Genomic DNA, 20,787 nt, shown 5'->3' on the forward strand with positions numbered 1-20,787 from the left:
TTTATAATTAGTAAGTAAATTGTGTAAACCAAACCGTATTTATTATATATTTTCGCAGTGAATAAAAGACAAACGAATTAAAATTAAAGAATTCTATTTTAATAGTACTTAAAATAACAATAAAACGAAACTTTTTCCGAGTTTGCCTGGTAAAGCGAGTAAGACCGTGTACACTTCACGATATTTTCCCTAATCTAAATTAACAAGGATACCATAGAAAATGATCGATTCTTCTGTTATCCAACCCGTACCACCCCCGTACGCCCATTTATTACATTGCGTATACTGCATCCAGCTTTCTTGCAAGTGGCCCGCACCATATTCTTCCTGAAAATATACGCAAGTGTCATCAATTCTAGATTTACTATTTGATTTCAGCCTTTTCTTTAGTAATCTTTATTTTCTGCCCGTTATTGATTGTTCTTAATTCGACATAGGTGTTTTTCTCTTCTTTCTCAAAGTAGCGAGTAATTCATTTTTATAGTCAGCGGATGCCGGTTTTAACAAGTATGGTTATGCCACGGGACGCTTGAGCATAATATTTATTTATAATTAAATGTGAAGGGGAAAATTGCCAGCAAAAATTTTCCAAATATGATGTTAACGAATACGTGTCGTTATTAATAGTCAAAATACTAGCCGAATATAACATCAAGAATACTTGCAAATACAATAAACTCGATAATTCTTCGGAACGTACGCCGTTTATAACAAAACACTGTTGACGGACACTTCAGTACGATGGAAAACAGTTGGAAAGCGCTGGAGGGAATAATATTTTTTGAATTGGTTACGAAAATAAATATGGTATACGCTTGTAACCAGGCGTTCCCTGTTATTAGTGGGTAAATTATTGAGCAAGAGCGTACAGATATATTTAACAAGATACTACTTGTCATTATAACGCTTTCCAGCGTTTAGTTTGTCAACTTGCATATAGTTTAGAAATTGTTGATATTATTCTTCAATCTACATCTGTGATCTTGCTAATGAATTTTTAGTAAACGCTTCAAGAAGCAAAAAACACGAAGGGATTTTTCTGCCCCTACAAATGGAACTTGCTGTCGTATAATTTCATTGGATTATCACAACGAAGAAGTTCCATTAAGATGAATTGAAAGATTCAGAAGGAAAATAAGACAATCTTTTATAATGCGAATAACAACTATGCATTAAGCTGGAATTACTATATTCAGTTATAAAGGTTTAGACATTTACTTAACAAAATTCCTTAGAAAAATGCGGATCATATCTTCGATCGAATCCATACCTTTCTTTCTAAAAGAAAAAACTACTTATACCACTTCTCCATTGAGCTTCTTGATTCATACTTACTTCCGTGCAAACGGAAGATATCTCGCAATCCCGGTCTTTCGCAAGCCCGACTGCCGCCGAAGATACGATCCGGAATTCATCTGCAACTATCAATTATACCATCTCACGTCCACGCAATTACCCAGTAATCCCGCGAGTCCTCTGTCCATCTTCACGGCATCTTTCGTAACCAGTTCCGCGGAAGGAAAAGGGAACGCCACGAACCACGGTTTCATTTGCGAGGTACGACCGCGCATATAATGATTATTCAAATCGTCGCCAGGGGGGTGTTAGGATTCTCGGTATTGAGGGATCGGCGTAGACAGTAAGGGTGAGAGAAGAAGCGTCGAACGGAGACGAGAAATCCAGCCTAGGAATCCGGTGATCTGCGGTGTGTGATCCAAGCCATTAGGCAAAGCTTCCTCGTTTCCTCTTCAGACCCTCTCTCCCTCTTTTCCATACCCTGTTTCCAGCGTCTCGTCGACGCGCTAACTGAAAAGGACCAACCACCACGTGTTCCATGGTTTTTGCATTGGGAAACTTGTTCCTCGGACCTGCTAAGTCTGCCCGCGCAATTCGCAGCACGCGCCTTTCCAACGTTCATCCCCTTCTTCGCAACGACTCAGCTATGTTACACTCGTTCTTTCTGTCATACTATAATTGCTATCCTGTAGGGGTAATCTTTCTACCTGCATTAGTCGTATCCTGCATCTTTCCTCTTATTCCGTTTTTTTTTTTGAAAGGGACATGGGGATTTGAGAATGAATTAAAAGGAATTTAGTAAACGGAGTTGTTTGTATGAATGGAAAAAGCGTGAAATATTTTGTTCGACGAGATGATGACAACTTCCCTTAGTTCCACTCATAATTATCGTGATGTCCATTTCTCTGTGTCAATTAATTATTATTAATTTGTCCTGTAAATACTGGATAAAACTTTACCTCGCTAATCTCGTAATTTTACGAAATTCCTAGCAAGTTTCGTTAATCACGATCTCTTCACCAGTTATACAAAAATACCTTGCTTCTACTATCCTTCTAAAAATATTACATCAATTTAATACAGACGTCTCAATCTATACTCTACGTTTAATAAATTCCGCCATCAAGCAAAATGCTTATCCGTTTCTCAACTAGTCCAACAAGAATACGCTATTCGCATAAAAATACTTTAAACGTTTAATGTCTTACAGACCAAACGTGTCTAAATTCAGTTTCTTATAAAACCTTCCACTGGCCAAATTCGTCGTTTACCTTGCACTCATCGATTAGATTAAAATCGCTATCCTACTACTATCACTTTTCCCGTAGAACACAATTCACCTCTGAATGCTTTAACCCAAACCCAACGTCTAATAAATCTCGCCGGAATATCGTTCGTCTCTTCAACCAGGATGCAGTTCTTCCAATTTGGAGCTTCTCACAAAGAGGATACCGCGCGCGGCGGCCCCTGAAATACGCGCTCGCGATTAATGATAACAGGTAACGGAGAAACGAGGCGGCAAGTTGTCCCTGAACGGGGACGCGTTCTTTTGATGTCGTTCCCTCGCTGAAAACCGGTTACATCGACATAGACGAATACAACGACAAGCAGGATAGACGAATAAAACGACATGCCGGATGGACAAGGACAGAACGACGACGACACGAGGTGAAATATCCGACGATACCGGGCGCCAGTGGGCACATCGGCGATGATAATGAAGCTTCCGCCATTGGTTGACCGATAAGGCGATTTACACGAGCAATATTCACGCGCCACACCGTATCCATTAGAGGCCAAACGCTTTTTTCGCTTTCGTTTGCATGCGCAAATGGCCTAGGGGTAAGTTTGCGGAATAAAAAGGGCGGTAGAGCAGGCCACACGGTTCAACAGGAAGGAAAAAGGAGGCAAGATCGTAGGGAGTTCGAGGGGAGTAAAAAAAGGAGGAGACAGGTTGTTTGTTAGCAATCGTGTACGCACGAACATTAACATAACAGCAGCAGCTAGAGGGAAATCACCTTTGCCGTCGTATCGTGTTACTTTTACTCGCAAAAGCGGTGTGTTGGATGATTCTCTGTTTGTGCGTGAAGCTATATGGCTTACAGTTATATAGCCGAACTTGATGATGTTTAATAAAGCGAAATTATTAAACATTCGGATGATTACGCATGCATGTATTATCATATGTAATGAATTTGTTAACACAACGTGTCACGGAGATAAATTTGGGTAGAAAGATTTCTTCATGATGGAACATTCTCGTATTCCGACGACGAATTTATCCAACTTGTCTTTTCATAGATCTCCTTCGATCAAGAAATTAAACAAACTAATCAAATGATCATACTATAAACGAGAAAAATGTTACATTAAATACGCGAATGATGTACTTCAAAGGTATAAAGTACTGAACGGATTACGGTTAAATTCATCATCTAGTATCATGATTTACTCTAAGTAATCAAAGTTTTCGCGGCCGACGTTGAAAAGTTCGTTTCAGCCCACAAGATCCTTTTCGGTTTCCGTTAATTTCGTCTTCCACTAGAAATTCATGGCTGACGATAATCCAGAGGCAGGAAATGAGCAATCTTTCCGGTGAATGTCTACGCGGAAGATGATTTTTCTTGAAAGTAGCACGATGGTTCGTATTTCGCTGATTATTAATACACGAGGAAGAAAAACGAACGTTCGTTTCTCGTGGATGTTTCGTTCTCGTTTTAGAAGCGTCTACATTGTCGTCGAACTAAGCTTCTTAAAGTCTACCTCCTTATATATCAGATCGTTTTCTGTTAAAACGGTTGCCTCGATCTCCTTCCGAGGTCCGGCAATCTTATAATCCAGTCATATCCTTCTTCAAAAGGATCTTCTTCCGCGAACGATGAAGATCACGGATACTCTATCGAGCGAAACTTCTCAATAACATCTTTCGTATGCTTTGTAATCTCGGACGTCGATATATTTTTCCTCCTTTTTCCTTTTTCTTTTCTTTGAATGACGTTCGGATACCTAGGTTACTCGTAAAAGATCGTTGAATCCGACTCTATTGAAATTATACGTGACACTAGTTTCTCAGTAACGAATATGAAGTATTAGAATTCGTTTTTCATCAAATTTCTTCTTATATCTGAACATATATGTAACCGATTTTTGTACGATTTTGCGAAGAAAAAGCAGAAACGATAGACAATAGAGACGATTCCAAAAATACCTTAGACGATCCCAACGATTCTCCACGGTGATTCTCACAGCATTGTAAATTCTATTCGAAGAAAACTTCATTTTCCTTTCCTTCTACCATAAATATCTAGTACCTATAGTTCAGAATTTTAACCGTACAAAAATAAACATAATCAGTATCGTGATAATTGATAAACTTATCAAATCAGTACGTCATATATTAAAAGATTTTTTGAATACCTCGATTTCTGTCTCATAATTAATCAACCCTTACTTTTTACAAAATTCTCTCCCTCGTACCTTTTGAAAAATATACACGAGAAATGCACTGTTCAACGCATTATACTAACCAGTCACTTTAAAAAATAATACACCTATGCATAATGAATTTAACTACACCGCCATCGGTTTTCTAAAACTACACTCTTCTAAAATACAAAGCGGATAGTGCAAAAGTAACGGCGTGGTCCAAATAGAAGGCAATAACTATCAGCAACGAAATATTAAAACCAACGGGTGGTATCTCTCCCGCCGAGGGTGTTCAAAGCAGCGGAAACAGAAAGACGGACAACCAGTGGGAAAAAAAAAAACGAAATTGAAACGTCAAATATAAACATTCTTTGACTTCTGGTGTGTCACAAACGTTGACACGGATCCCTCGATCTATTTTATTCATTCTCTCATCTTCCCTCCATCTATTTTATTTAATTTTTTTTTTTTTATTTAGATTTTTTTACCTTTGACTTCTTTTTTCTCGCTGTCGTTTCCACGGGCAGCCCCGCAGGGGTTAAGTGGTCGAAGAGAATTTCGGTGGGATCTGTGGCCGTGCAGAACCACGATCGCGCCTCCCCGCGTTTCACGGCTAAATTGCTGTTTCGCGATTGGCAGCCCGTCAACGATTCGATGCTCGAACAGATCTGACCACTGTTATCATTATACGTACGCGTACCAACAGGATGTCTGTGGTCAGTTTGGTACACGACATCCAACCGCATAAGCCGACGTACGGATTTTTGTCATCGGGAGAACCGCCATTGCACATGATTCCCGGACCGGAATGACGTTTCGGTTGATTTCTGGATAGAGAAGGGATGGGCTGTTGCGACTGCCACGATGAAAACAGGAATCGACGAAAACGACATTGCCAACCGACATTGCCAACCAACATTGCTGCAAACAGAGCGTCGTTATATCGGTTTCACCTGAATCGCGTTTCGACAGTATTCCCACGTGTCGTTTGGAATATTTTCTACGGGAAGGAGTAGTTGACGTGACGCGGTTTTGTCGCTGTAAATGGAAGGTTTCCATTCAATTCTTTGGAACGGAGCAGAATTGAGATCGGTTCGAGTATAGTTATCGGAAGGTTGGCGAGAGTACTCAAGGTCTATTGAGAAGCTGTTCGACAATTTTATATGAAAATGGTAATGCACAGTGACTCACGAATAATTGTAGTAAAACATTTTTATGAATATGTATGGAACTATTGGAAATTTCATTAGCACTTTATTTAAACAAGAGAATTCGAATTGCATTATGGGATTCCAGGAAAAGCTATATTAATTCCGCTGCAACTTTTTAATGACTTGTGTAAATGTATATGAAAATATCGGAAATTTCATTAGTACTGTAATCAGACAAACAGAAAATTCGGACTGTATTGAACTGTATATAAAATTCAAGCAAAACCTATATTAATTTTACTGATAACGTTTAAATGATATTAATATCTGTCAAGGAACTTTCTATTTCTAGTAACTATAAAATAAAATCGTTATTTTAGTAATTCTGGTATTAAATAATCATTAGGCATCGTGGGAATTACGCGATCCCTTCTTCAAATGGTAGAAACGGTTGAAATCTTCGTACAAACCTCGACTACGCTCCTCAAATGTATTCAGAAAAAGTTCCTCCCATATGACCCGTTTATAATCGAACGGTCGATTGGCTGGAATCGAGTTCGTGGAATTCCTTTGCAAAACTTGTAGTATAACAAGAACTCGCAGCACTCCGCTCACGATTTGCGTCACCCGTAAACCGATTTAATCCCCTCCTAGCGCACGCGAGTTCACGTTAAACGTCCCTCCACCTGGACGATTCTTTAACGAGTCTCTTTGCCCGTTAAACGCAATACCGCTATTACGATCGCCCGCTTTAAGAGGAAACTCGTGCCCCTAAAAGATTCATGAAAACTGCGACGCGAAGCGGTCGTTTACCACGCTCACCTCCTCCCGCCTGCTCTTGAAACTCCCATCGTTCCAACGGTTTCGGAGCAAAACCAGCGTCGTTTCACCAGTACGCGCTCGTCTCGTCCCGTCTCGTCGCCAGGACGCGTCCGCGGCGATAAGTCAACTCTTGGCGAAGAAAATCGAGGATGGGTACGTCGTCGAAGGATATAGGAGACGTAGAATTTAATAACCATAGGCTGTGACACGGGGGTGCCTCCGCAGCGTAAGACATGGATGTAATCTTAGCGGGGTAAGTCATACGTTAGGAACCGGAGGACACATTCTTCGCGTCGCTAACAAACGCCCGTGGCATGCACGACATGTCCCGAGCTCGCTTTCTCTCCCTCTCTCTCGCTCTCTCTTTGTGAGGCATCGAAGGAAGCCTTGACAACGTTGGCTGGAGCGCCGACATAATTCTAATTTTATTGCCCTAGCAGGATGCGGGCCAACGCGAACGAGACCTCGAATTTATGGGCAATTTTTCTTATTAATTTTCATAAGTTCGACACGTGAACCAGCGCAGCGTCTACACAAAGGCGATCCCGCCTTCCTTCCTTCGCCCCTTGCAACCTTCCTTAGACCTTGCCGCGATCCTTACATACAGTAGCGTATGCAAGGGTGACGTGCGCTCGAAACGCGTCGTATTTTCCAGCGCCTTACCTCCAACAACCGCGACCCCCGCCCAGGCTGATGGTTATATCGAGTCGCGGCGCCAAACTTCGACGATGCCACGGAGGAACACCTTTTCGAAAGACGGCAAGTTGGAAAGCTGCTAGGAGACAATCTGCCGGTGCGCCAGGGGTATATTAAAAAATTTTCTAGCACACCGTGAATTCAAGGAATTCGTAATTGATACGTGGCGGGTGCTTGGTTTGAAAAAAAGGAAGGGCAGGATTTCTTGGACAGACATCCGGATAAATGGGCTATGTTAAGTATGGGGTGTCGCTCGAATATATACATATCCTCGCTTAGTTTCGCTGGTGTTGTTTCGTTCTTTTTAAACCATGGAAAAGATACTTCTCTATTAGCTGTTTGTAGTAAAAACACACTTTGGCTAATGTCTGCGTTGAATTTGAGACCAATTTTAGCAATAAACAAACATATCGATCGTTTGGTCAGTTAATAATTTATTAAAGCATAATGTTGTGTGTGCACTAACATTATGACTGTCGAACGTGAAAGGGTTAATTTATTTCGTACTTGCAGATCATTCGTTTAATTATAAATAGGAGATATTGCGAACACTGTATTGTTTAATTAATTCACTTTCGAGTTATTTAATGTTCGATACACGCGTCAAAGAGGAGAATTTCAGTCGATTAAACTAAACTGTCACAATTTTGTTTAAGTAGTACTATCTAGAATCGACAATACATATTGTATATGTGAGATGGAAAGAGGCAGAAAATTGCATATTTAGTTTCCAAGCACTGTAGCCAAATTAATTAATACATAATTTATGATCATGTTATATTAATTTCGCAAGAAAATGGTATGAATTGCCCTCGGTCATTAATTTGGTATTAATTTATACATTTAACGTATAACGTGTTTATACACCTGTGTACTTTACTAAAATTCGATCAATACGGCGTCGATCAGGATTTAGATCAAAATTTAGAATCAATAGGGTAAAATTGCAATATATACAAAACTTACTTTGAATGAAGTTGAAAAATACTTTGAATGAGCTGCATCGAAAAGAACGTAATCCGATATTAATCATTTCGTGTATGGATACACAAAGAATGTATGCCGAAATTATACTTAAATACATTCTATATAGATATTCTAGCGAAAATAATACAATAAAAAGAAATATATATGTAAATTCCGATTGGAAATATGTTTCATTGTCACATTTAATAATTCTAGTGCTAAATAAAATCAAATATTTCTTCAGGGATTGTATGAAGGATTGAAACTATATTGCCCACGAAAAGAAAAAGTTTCAATAGCCCGAATTACAATCGTATTGGATTAATTCATTGAATTCCTCGAAATCAATCGTGCCGAGCGCACGTCCACCGTGCTTCGCTTTCGTCGGAATTTCTAGAGTGCAGAAATTCGTCGATTCGCCGTTTATGAATAGAAGAAATCGTAGAAGGATTCATACAGAACGTGGAGGAAGGGATGGAATTTTTCCGGCACAGCGAAGTGGAAAGAAGCGTCTACGACGTTTCGAAGTAGTAAATAATGGAGAGTGACGAACGGATGGCTGCGGAGGATGCGCAAAGAGAGTAGAGCAACTAGGGGACCAGAATGCAGAGGGGTAAAAAGAGGGAATAGAAAATTGCACGGTAAACTCGTGCCACCGTTTCCACCTTGCCGTGGTAAATTGAGAATAAACAGGCGGGCCGAAGAGACTGAGCGAGAACTAGAAGGAAAAAAATAATTCGTCGCGGCTGCAGGAATCACGAGGAAAGGAATTCGTCGAGGATGAGTACCTTTTTAATCTCTGCGGCGCGTAATCGAACCGGAACTCGACTTAATCAATTAGGTTATATTAATCGGCGAGCCCGAACAATGAAATTTCTCTCATCTCTCCCGCTACGATCTCTTCTCCGCTATAAAATAAAGGTTCCGGTTATTACGTTCGGTCGGCGAAACGTTTCTTGCGAAATTTCACTTTCTTTATACGTTTTATATATATTTTTGTATTTTAAAGTCTTTGTTATATTTTTAAAGTTTTAAGCGTTCGATCGAGAATCGAGTTTGTTTTTAATTATCGGTCTATATAGAGAAGACAGAGTCTGTAAAATTGATTTTGACGTAGTCGCGGGGCGATGGTCAGTCGTGAATTCTGTATTCTTAATCTCCAATGCGCTTCAATAGATTAATATTGGCGAGCCCAACATGCGATTTTATTAACCATTTTAATGTTATTCGAGGAACTAAATATTTGCATAATCCAAAATTATAGATGCGGATCTCTTATCTCACTGGAAGATAATGCTTTTATCTCATCGAAACCTGATCTCGTAATTCGCGTTTTGAATGTGACAGGTTAATCTAATTATTCGTAATTAACCACGTTACAAGGATAGCACAAAAATGCGAGATATTGATTGATAAAATAATTATAGAATTTCCTGATTATTTTATTCGTATATCTTTTCGGTTTATTTATTTAACCCTTCATGGATCTCTACCTTATCCACCGCTATTATAATATTTTATTAATTCCTATGTCTTTCTTTACCTACCTTACCTACTTCGTTACCATAGCATTGGTTGAGTGTAGGAATTGACTGTATCTACTTCAACGATATGTATCAGACGGTTTGACCATTCCTGCCTTATCTATTTTACTTTCATAGTTTTCTCAAAAAGTCGCAAATTTCAATTTGCAACAACGAAAACCGATGTCAGTGTAGTTTATTCGTTGAACGTCAATGCGATTTATGTAAAATGTTTTGCGAATTAAGGCAAAGTTCAAAAGAGCAAAGCGGATAGAGGTGGATAAAAAAGCAACCTGTTGAATTTTACATTGTTATCTACAAACGGTGAATCGGAAGAGAGAGTTTTTATTTCTTTTCTTCTTTTTTGATTTGTATGAATTTAATTTAGGAAAATTTTAGTACGTAAATTTTGCATTTGTCTCTTTGTGTTTTCATCGATTACTTACGTTGTAAATAAACAAATAATCGTTTAACACAAATCCAGCGAATTTGAGAGCTATTGTAGAGATTATAACAGGGAGATTACAATAGTGAGATTAACAGAGGATAGAATCTAGTATACAGATCCGTTATTATCCGTATTCTGGCAGCTTAAATTTAATCATCGTCAATCCTCTTATCCGTTAATTTTTAGTAATGCGAGATTAATCCAAAAATACAAATTTTCATTTCTCGCAAACAATATACATATATATTCGTTAATTCTCAACGAAATAATATTAAACTATTAGATAAAGATATAATACGCAATATTATACCACAAGCATGCGAGAAATATTGCAAAATTTTAACATTTACGCTCTAAGCTTAAAACATTTGCAATCGTATATATTACATACAGGTCCACTTCAGGTCCTTCATCTATATCCTAAACATTAATCAATGGAAAGGACATCATTTTCAGAATTGCGAGAGAGTACAAGCTTGTAGAACTTCTAAAAGTTCTTTCGTATTCTCAATTTGTATAAACATCATAGAATTTCTTATATCCTCTTACTAACGATAAACAATTCTATGTTTCCTTCACGACGATGATATGCATTTTCATGGTTATACTTATATTTAATTCCAATCGTTGGTGTTGTAATCTTATTCTATACATTGAATCGATTGTGATTGTATCGCAGACTGAACAAAACATATGTACCGTTTATCGGAAAGTTAGGAATTCTTAAAACTGTCAGGAAACTGTTTAATACAATTGTATTGGAAGTTGCAGGTATATCTAAACATAATGACTCTATCTTTTTCACAAATATTAACAAATATCAATCTTATTAGAAGAATTTATTCTATTCCTAATTGTTTTTTATAATTTTACCATTATTACTTCGCAATTATATTTTGGATCTAAGAAGAATGGCACTCGACGAAAACTTTTGAACAGAATGGAAATTCTTAAATTGAAATTTGAAGTTTGTTAATTGGTTTGATGAATTATTGAGAGGATTAAAACTGAAGGATGAGAAAAGGTAAGAAAAATTGCCATGTTCTCTTTACCAAACATTTATTCTTATAATACCACCGTAAAAATACAATTCAAAATGATACAAAACGTTTCTTTTATTAAAATAGACCTCATAAAAGTAATTTGTATGTTATTTATATATATCTTCAAAAATCATCGTCTGAAATTCACATCATGATATTTTCAACAGGAAACAAAGCTACATTAGTCTGTTGCAAGCAATTCACGAAACTATTCTCCATTTGTTGTGTCAATGGCGATGACCATAATGGCTCCACAGGATTCAAAAGAACTTCCTCGTTCATATCCTTTTGCCTCGCTGTCGAAAATGATTCCAATTTGTCAAAAATGTACTTCAGTCCCTTCAATAAACGACTTTCGTTACAAGCATTCGATGAAACACAATCTAGCATAACGACTTTGTTTTTAAGGTCGTTTAACCGAAGCGACACTTTTTGCAACTCGTCCTCCATTTTTGATCTTTGTTGCGCTTCTGTATCCAGCAACGCTTTATTGCTCGAAAGTTCCTCCTTCAATTTAAAATTCGACTCGACTAGACTCCATAACTGCGATTCCAAATCTCCAAGTTTCTTCCTTCGACTTTGATCCTCTTTCGGAACTTCTATTTCCTTCGACTGTTTCAGTTTTATCTCGAACCTATGGATCTTCTTCCAATGATGTTTCTGCGTTGAATATTTGTTGAGCCTCTCCTGGGCAAATTAACATTTTTAAGTTATTAGATATATAAATATTTTTGGGCTTTGTTTAAATTACAGAGAAGTGAAAACTGACAACTTACTGTTCTATTTCGTAAACTTCTTCTACGTTGTTTTATAAGTTCATGAATTCCATTCTTTATCAAGTCTCGTCTCATATCTATACGAAATCTTTTCTTCGACGTTATACTTTCAGTCATCTCTCGCCTTCTCTTCAAAATCCTCAGTATCATTTGTAAGGTGTTAATAGGTATGTGATTTTCAGTGAGATCTAGTTTCGTAATTCTACTGTTGGTTTGTAAGAGACGGATCATCGTCTCTGCTCCGTGTTTACTGATCCCACAGTGCCTCAGACTCAGCGATCTCAGCCAGACGTCGCTTTTTAACGCATAAACTAACTGCCTCACGCCAGTGTCCCCGATTTTTGGATTTTGGTTCAGAATCAACGTGTGCAATCCCTGGGGCTGAAAAAAGAGAGTTCAATAAATTACAATACAGTTCTGTTATCTTGAACAATATAATTCACGTTCTGAATGTAGCATAGTTATTAGATAGTTATGCAAATTTACATCTTTTGTGAACATAATTGCTGGAATTAATTGCTAATGTGAAAATAATTGCTAGTCACATTAGACTGCGGATGGAACCTGTATACAAATTTGTTTCACTTTTACTTCAAGTATTACAGCGAATAGCGTATTTTAGATATTTTATACATCTTTCGGTGTATCATGTGCATTCTGTACGTTGTTACACCTTTAAATTTTAAATCACAAATGTATAAACATCTGCAGTCTAATAGTTACGTTATTATAATTTGGATTTGTTACATAGATACATATCTATAGTTTCTCATAATATACAATAAAATTGATCATCACCTTCTTGTCAGAATTTTCTTCCGGAGATTGCACAGAGGACTGTTCCCAAACATTCTGCAACAGATCAGCCTTCCTTCTCTTCAAGAACAGCGACAGACACATGGCACTTCTGTTCGATAGCCGGCAGGACGATAAATTTAATGCACACAATTTTGGATTGTTCCTCAAACAGCCCAACAACAAATCACAACCTGAATCAACAACAGAAGTGGACGGTAACTAAAACTATTCCATAAGAGCTTGACGAATAGCACAAGAGCGACTCCAAATAAAATGCATATAATTTGTGTTTTCAAAGTAAAATGTTAGAACATTACTGAGTTAAGGAAAAAATAGTAAGATAATAACATAACAATGATTATTACGCGTTAAAAAGTTGAAAAATGATACTAACCGACGTCTCCTATATGACACTTCGTCAGAGATAGATTAATTAGCTTTTCATTGTTCTTCAAACCGCAACAGAGGATGTTGAGGTACTTCAGCGATAACGGAATTCCATCGAGAGTGATGGAGGTGATGGCGGAAGAATCCCTGGCGCATACAGCGATGGAGTCGACGAGACAGCGCAACAGGAAGTTGGTGTAGATGACTGGCCTTGCTCCATCCTTTCCCTTGCATCGCCTGGACGTGTCATCAAATGCCAGTCTAGGGTATCAACGTCTTTCTTTTTTGTTTATATTCTAACTTTCTCTATATTATTCATATTGGGAGATTCTGGCCTTTTCCTTCGTTTATCCCTCTCCTCCTGTCTTTCTCTGGCCTTCATTTTGTCCCTCCTCTGGTTCCACATTCCTTTAGATCGTTCCCTTTTCGTTTAAATCTCTCTTTTCTCTCTTTCCATTCAGTCCAGGAGATGCAGACCTGCAAGCTTAAACTTTCTGGGAGTAGTATCCGCAAAGAAAATATATTTCTCGAAAATAATTTCGTGCTAGTTCTGCATTAAATATTCATCCTTCAAGCATAGAAATTTCAATCTTAAGCATAGACAAAATTCAATGTAGATCCTGTTTTTATTTCTATAGTAATATAATTTGATTCTTTGGTAAGCTTAAGAATTTGATAATGTGGAAATTGAAGAATTTATGAATTGGAAATTTTGTATTGTTTTCGTAATTAGTCTGGAGATAAAGAGGTTTGCAATTGAATAATTTGAAAACTCTCAGTTATGTTCAATTTTTATTGTAGTAATATAAAAATTGAAGAATTTCTGAATTGGAATTTTTTAATTATTTTATTAATCATTTCTGAGATAAGATGAATTGGAATTGAAAAGTTTCAGAACATTTATGCTCGACGTTTTGATAATACAGAAATTGAAGAATTCAACACTTGAAAATTTAGCGTTTTAGTAATTGAATTTTGGGACACGAAGAACAGAAACATTTCAGAGCACTTGTGCTACATAGAAAGATAACACTGTGATGTTAGAGCAAAGCTTAGGAAGTTTAAGCTTGGAGATGCAACGAAATCAGACATTTCTCTAAATTTAATTCTCATAAAATGTTTAATTGCAAGATATATAGATGAAGTACCTTGGGATATTTAAGCTTGGGGATACAACGAAATCGAACATTTCCATAAATTTAATTGGCATAAAATATTTGATTGCAAAATATTTAGATAAAGTACCTTAATTAAACTTCGAAATATTCGAGCCTCTAGGACTATTCGTTATTTTTCACACGATAATTTTACATCTTTTCGTAGTAGCAATCTGTCTTTACGTAATACCACTTTTACTTTGTTTAAGTATGATTCGTGACCGCCAGTTTTACATTTCTTACAAAGTTCGGTTAAATTTGTCTGACATGACGTTCAGAATTATACGGTAGATACCATAATTTCTCAAGCTTCTCCTCCGTATTCACTTTCTCACGTACTCGTTTGCAACGACTTCGGCTATAGATATTGATTTTCGACAGATTTCGGCTCTCGGCGATGCTTTTCAGTATCGGGGACCAATCTTTCAGAGCCACGCGATCCACGCAGAATCGTAGAAAACCCTCTGGTAAATATGCTTGTACAGCGGGTAATGGTTTAACGCACTTTTCTTGACATAGGACCTTGTTAAAAAATTCTGTTTGTACCGTGTGAAATATAACTTTCTTTTACGGGGGGCGTTAAATTAAATTATTATCCTTGGATGATCAAATTATTAGCGTTTCTGAAGAATAGGTTGATTAAAATTCTAAAGTCTATAAAAGTGTTAAATAATTTTCTTACATTAAGCCAGTTGAAATTTTGTTTTACTTTTTCCTATACATTTTTATTCCTATTTTTCTAATCTTTTGTATATTTGCTTATAATTAAATTATATCGTTGAAATTGTAATTATGATTTTAATTTAAGATTTAGACCAACGATGGTAACAGAAATTACAAATGACTCAAGTGAGTTAACGAACCTTGTATAACCAAGCAAAATGCCCATGATTGATTCTTCTCGCCTCTCTGCTATTTTGCATAATGTCAAGATACACGATCGTCAATCACTTCTTGATTTATCATTGTACGGAACTTACTGACCGACAAAATGCCCGGACATATCACTGAATAATTAAAAAAAAAAAGTTGGATTATAAATATTTCTCATTGAAGGTTCATTAAAAAAAGAAACTGCAGTTTCCGAAATATACATCGAACATCTGACTATTAGCTTTTGTTCTTCGTTCGCAACTTCATGTCGCTGGAAAAATTTGAATTATTCCTGGAACATTAAAAGATTCTAAGGGAATGGTGCAAAATAATGATTACCATTATTACGCCATTCGTGCATTTCATCTTTTAATTAATGATTACAGTTGCACTATGTGCTATGTGATACAGAACATTTTAGAGTATACATACCTTCAATTATTTTATGGTTGAGTTACATCAAATTAAATTATTTTCTACTTTATTTCAACATAGATAGGAGTATACAGACTTACACTTATAGACTTTCGTATATTATCTTATGTTTCTTTGCTTCTCTTTATTTTTTCCTTTTTTTATTTAATTTATTTGAAGAAATTTATAACATCACTCTATCAATTCTATTTTATCGTTTTATCACTTAATCTCTTCACTCAGAGTTACTCGTATTTTTTACCCTTAATTTACTATTATGTTAAATATTCTTACTGCAATGACCGCATTAACTGCATCCAACATAGGAGTAGTTACTCTTAGAATTATCTCTTAGAATTTAATTATTGTTAAGATATCCTGCGAAGTTAAAATTAGTAATGCATGCTTCTATCAAATATCGGTTACATATAATGAATTTGATTAACACATAGTAAGCTTTAACAAGAGATAATAGAAAGATAGATAAGGTAAATAATAGATAGGTAATACATTTAATTCAGGCTGGGCCTCAGGGTGTCCCCAGCCAAGTCGGAGGCTATTTGGTTTTACGACTGGCGGCGTAGGGAGGCTCCTCCGCCCGGCCTGTGTTTGGATATAAACGGGCAGGATGTCGAGGTGCGGCTTCAGATGAAATATCTGGGCCTCACCATCGACAGTCAATGGACGTTCAGGCCGCACTTCAAGCACTTGGTCTCCAAAGTGACGCAGCAGCCAACGCCTTATGTAGCTTGCTGCCGAATATCAGTGGAACCAAAGTCGAAGTGCGCTGACTATATGAGGGAATCGTCTGTTCCTGGGTCTTGTACATCGGACTTAAACGACGACCCAGGGGATAGCGTTGAGAGATGTGGTCCCTCTCAATGTTCAAACTTGGAGGAATGGCTCCCTCAGAATGGGAGAAGACGCAGGAGTGTTCCGGCAGCAATTTGAATTCAGTCCCGGAGCACTCCTGTTGGGCGTTAGGTAGGCCACCCAACGGTTGTAGTCGGTAAGTCCGACACTACCCTGCCGCTTCCCAGAAAAGCGGCGAGGTGTCCGTCAGGATTGCCTCACGTATAAAAAAAAAAATAAAAAGAAAGGTAATACATTTAATTGAACTTACGGTTAGTATTGGAAGAGCAAACATTCAGTGCCATTGGTAAGCATTACATATTTAACTAATTATATGTCCATCATTAACATTATTACGATATATTCCTCAATGTTGGTATGATTCACCGTAATGCGGATATGACTAATTACATTTCCAGTTTGTCCTTTTTTTTTTAATTACGAAGATCAAAAATAGACTGGCCTGCTCTTCTTTGTAAATTCTAAATAACGTCGTCGTCGTTGACTTATAGTAAATTTTGTAATAATAATTCCTTTCTGCAGATTAATCTTTATCCTTCGAACATTTCATCAATTTTGCCTCTCGAATTTGTTTTCGCTAGTTTCTAAATTACACTTTTATTTTATTAAAATCGTTTTTTAAGTAAAAATAAAAGATAATGTTTATAAATAAATACGCAGTTAGGTTTCTGTATTTATGAGAAAATAAAATTGAGATTAATCGTTTTAAATGTGGAACACAGCAAATACAGAGGTTAATAACGAGAAATTATTTTTATTTCGTTTATTACTTTTATTGAATTTTTAAAATATATTGAACATTTAAATTTTTCATTAATATTCTCGTATCTGCATTGTTAATCTTCATAGTTGTTTGCTTGCATTAACCCTGGAGTACTAACCATCGTTGTATTCTCGATTTCTGATGTCTGCTATTATTAATAAAAAGTATAATAGGATATTTTTTAAATATTTTAAGACACATATAACTTATTTTTAAAAATTGTAATTCTTAATTTTTCTTCATTTAAATGAAGCAATTTAGTTCTATAATTTATTCTTACTTTAACTTTCTTGTTTTAAGTATTATACTAATTTTACGTAAATAAGTTCATTTAGATTATAATAATTATCAATTAACTGCTCAACCATTATTCACAAGTAAAAGCCCCTAATTAATAAATCCAATGTACACTTTTTAACCACAAATTAATTTATACTCCTATTCTGCGACTTAAACGCAAGAAGGTACGTCTTTGTTTATCATATTTCTTAATATCTTTAATATACTTTTTTTTTTTGTTACTTTTCGTATTTTCATTAAAATTGTAATACCGCGATGTCAAACTCTAAATATATTTAATTAATATTTTACTTTGTGCAGGGTCGTCACTTTTTTCGTTATCTTTTATCCCACTTTTTAACCTTAACCACTTTAATAATCCTTTTTAATATTCAAACTCCAAACACTTCAATTAACGTAAAACTTAATCTTTTCCATGAGTCCAGATTTTTCAAATTTTCGGACGAGGAGGGCGAAATTTTTTAATGTTTAAATTAACAATAAGAGAAAGAGTAACAAGCAGCGAAGAATTTCATTTGAATATTAACGATCCTAAAACTTTCAGAACGAATATTTACTTCAGTCGCGTATAGTCATCTGGAAAGGTGTATTAATTTGAACGCCATGTGCAAGATACAGTTCCATAACGAAGGTGCAACGAGCAAAACAATTAGATATAAACGCATTACAGTGAGGTCACAGGCAAAGATAATTTCCGCCAAAGAAACTAAAGCGCCCCTAGACAAATAATCGCTTTGTGCTACCGCTAGGTAAATTCACAATAACAATTATCGAATGATCCTATTATTTGTCACAATCAAATTCTAGATACTCGCCAAGTTTCTTTGATTGTAACCGAGCATGTCATTTCTTCTCCTACAGTCCTCTTTGTTTAAACATATAAATTTTTGTGCAATTTAAAGTTTAAATTTCAAACAGTTCAACTTATATCCTACTAATTTTTGCATTTTTCCAAGGGAAGATATCGTGTTATTAATTTATAAAATAATACTGAGAACTTCATTAGATAGATTTTGAAATGGATCTTTAATTTTGTAATTTCGACTTGTCTGTATCCCACAATTTATCCATTTTTATGGAAAAAGGATCTTCTAGATGCATTTTGAAATGGATCTGTCAGTTTATGACCTTTCACATTTTGACAACCTGTATCCTATTAAATATTTTACGTTTGTGCGAAGATATATCGTGTTATTATTTTATATCTAAAATAAATTGTTGTACTCTCTTTTGATAAATACTTAAAATTTAACGAATCTTTGTTTTTCTTTCCTTTCCATTTAGATTCGAAGATTCCATCCAGATTGAAATCTTTCTAATTCAATTTATAGATTACTATTATTTTTCTGTCTTTGGCAGAGACATTATGTTGCTATTTCATGAAACGATTTTCTATATTTTCTTCCGGTAGATGCTTCGAATCTTTCGAAATAGACAGTTCATTTTATATTTTAGATATCGGTACTTAATTTTATATTTCGTATATATTACAACTATACCTTCTTATTTTCTATTAAATTATTTTTTACATGCAGAGATTATATATATAAATTAATTCTATTTGGTGCTATTTTATATTTTCTACTTCGTACCAACACTTTCGTTACCTTTCTATAACCTTCTTAAACAAATAGTATTAATATAAAAAGCTGCATTAATAAACACCCAAACAACAGGTTAAAGGGTTTTGCATTTTAAAAGTTCGTATTAACCAATCCAGCTTTTTTTTATCTCTACACTGCGTTTTGAACTTCTGCAAAACCAAACAGGTCACGAGTGCAATTGCTGTTTACTATTCAGACAGTGTGCAATATTAGCCTTTCAAGTCGAATGATGTTTTCAAGGAGATTCTGTTCAATGTTTCATAACGTGACACTCGGTATCGTGCTGCAAAACCTACCACACACTATGTCATGCCACTGTACCTATTATTATTCTATCTGTGTTGTATCTATCGGTTCATCAAAAATATCATTAGTATCTTCTCAATCCAGCAAAATACGATCAAGCTATGAATTATTAAATATCATACGTAAGATAATTTCATTGTCTAACTGTATGCATCTTAATTAATCATGTTTATTGTCTCTACAATGTCATTTAATCGTTCGTGATTCACTTTAGAAGCTATCGAAAATAAAATTAAAATATTTCTTTCCTATTTTTTAAATGGTTAATAAACTTTTTAAAATATACGATCTTTTTTTGCAATTACTCTTAGAATCCTCTTTCTCAGTAGGACGCTAAAAATGTTTCACAAACGTTGAATTCTACCTCTAGTGTTTTCAATTATTCTAACTAAATAATCCGCGATAGCTTCCAAAACACTGTATCCATTAATTTCATTAGAGAAACTACGTTAGTTTCTACGATTAATCTTTGCTAATGGTTTATGTTTCTCTTCGAGATGTTGCCGCAATTAATTTCGTTAATGGACATACATTTATCTTTTTAACATTCTAATCATTAATTTCCCTAAACGATATTATTTTTTGGGAAACTATCATAGTTAGCTTACCTCGCTAATTCTACCTAATTCAACCTACATACATGTATCTTTCTAAAATTTCTACTTAGTTCAACTTCAACCCTATCAATAAATCTATCTCGAAAAGTACTCTTCTTTATCATAAAACATCCTTACGAAGATATGAACTATCACGGATCAATTTTGTCTCGTTATCCAGGAATAATAACTCTAATATCATGTATCAATTAAAAACATCTAGTTACACCAACTTTAAATCTGCCAAGAAATCTAAATCAAAAAAATTCTCTTTTACATGAAACATCCTTATGAGAATAAACTTAGACATCGATCAATTTTATCTTGTTATCGAAGAATGGTAATCTTAATCTTAATTTTAATCTTATCAATTTTAACATCATCTGGTTATAGTAAACTTAAACCTACCGAGAAAGCTAAAGAATCGTTTGTCACGTGAAACATCCTTATAAAGATCCTTATAAACTATCAATTCTACCTATAAAGGATATTTACCAAGAAACACTTTGCAGTTATATTACTTTGAAGCCTACAAAGAAACCTATAAATAATATCCTTTACGATACAAG

At 35.6% G+C, this 20,787-nt stretch overlaps 1 protein-coding gene across 3 annotated transcripts; it reads right to left on the reverse strand.

Annotated features, from left to right (window-relative positions):
- Window positions 1-11,370: 11,370 nt before the first annotated feature.
- On the reverse strand, window positions 11,371-20,786 carry LOC122572341 (centrosomal protein of 78 kDa-like). 3 transcript variants are annotated; one of them, XM_043737222.1, is made up of 5 exons: window positions 16,900-20,786; window positions 13,340-16,154; window positions 12,946-13,136; window positions 12,148-12,528; window positions 11,371-12,058 (listed from the first exon to the last, which is right to left on the reverse strand). In XM_043737222.1, the coding sequence occupies exons 3-5, from the start codon at window positions 13,045-13,047 to the stop codon at window positions 11,516-11,518; spliced, it is 1,026 nt and encodes a 341-aa protein (XP_043593157.1). In that variant the 5' UTR covers window positions 13,048-13,136; window positions 13,340-16,154; window positions 16,900-20,786; the 3' UTR covers window positions 11,371-11,515. The 3 variants fall into 3 exon arrangements, with proteins under 3 accessions (XP_043593157.1, XP_043593165.1, XP_043593148.1); XM_043737230.1 differs by having other exon boundaries at window positions 13,340-15,654; window positions 15,795-20,786; XM_043737213.1 differs by having other exon boundaries at window positions 13,340-20,786.
- Between the last annotated feature and the right edge of the window lies 1 nt (window position 20,787).

The sequence above is a fragment of the Bombus pyrosoma genome, linkage group LG2 (assembly GCF_014825855.1).
Source record: "Bombus pyrosoma isolate SC7728 linkage group LG2, ASM1482585v1, whole genome shotgun sequence".
NCBI lineage: Eukaryota > Metazoa > Arthropoda > Insecta > Hymenoptera > Apidae > Bombus > Bombus pyrosoma.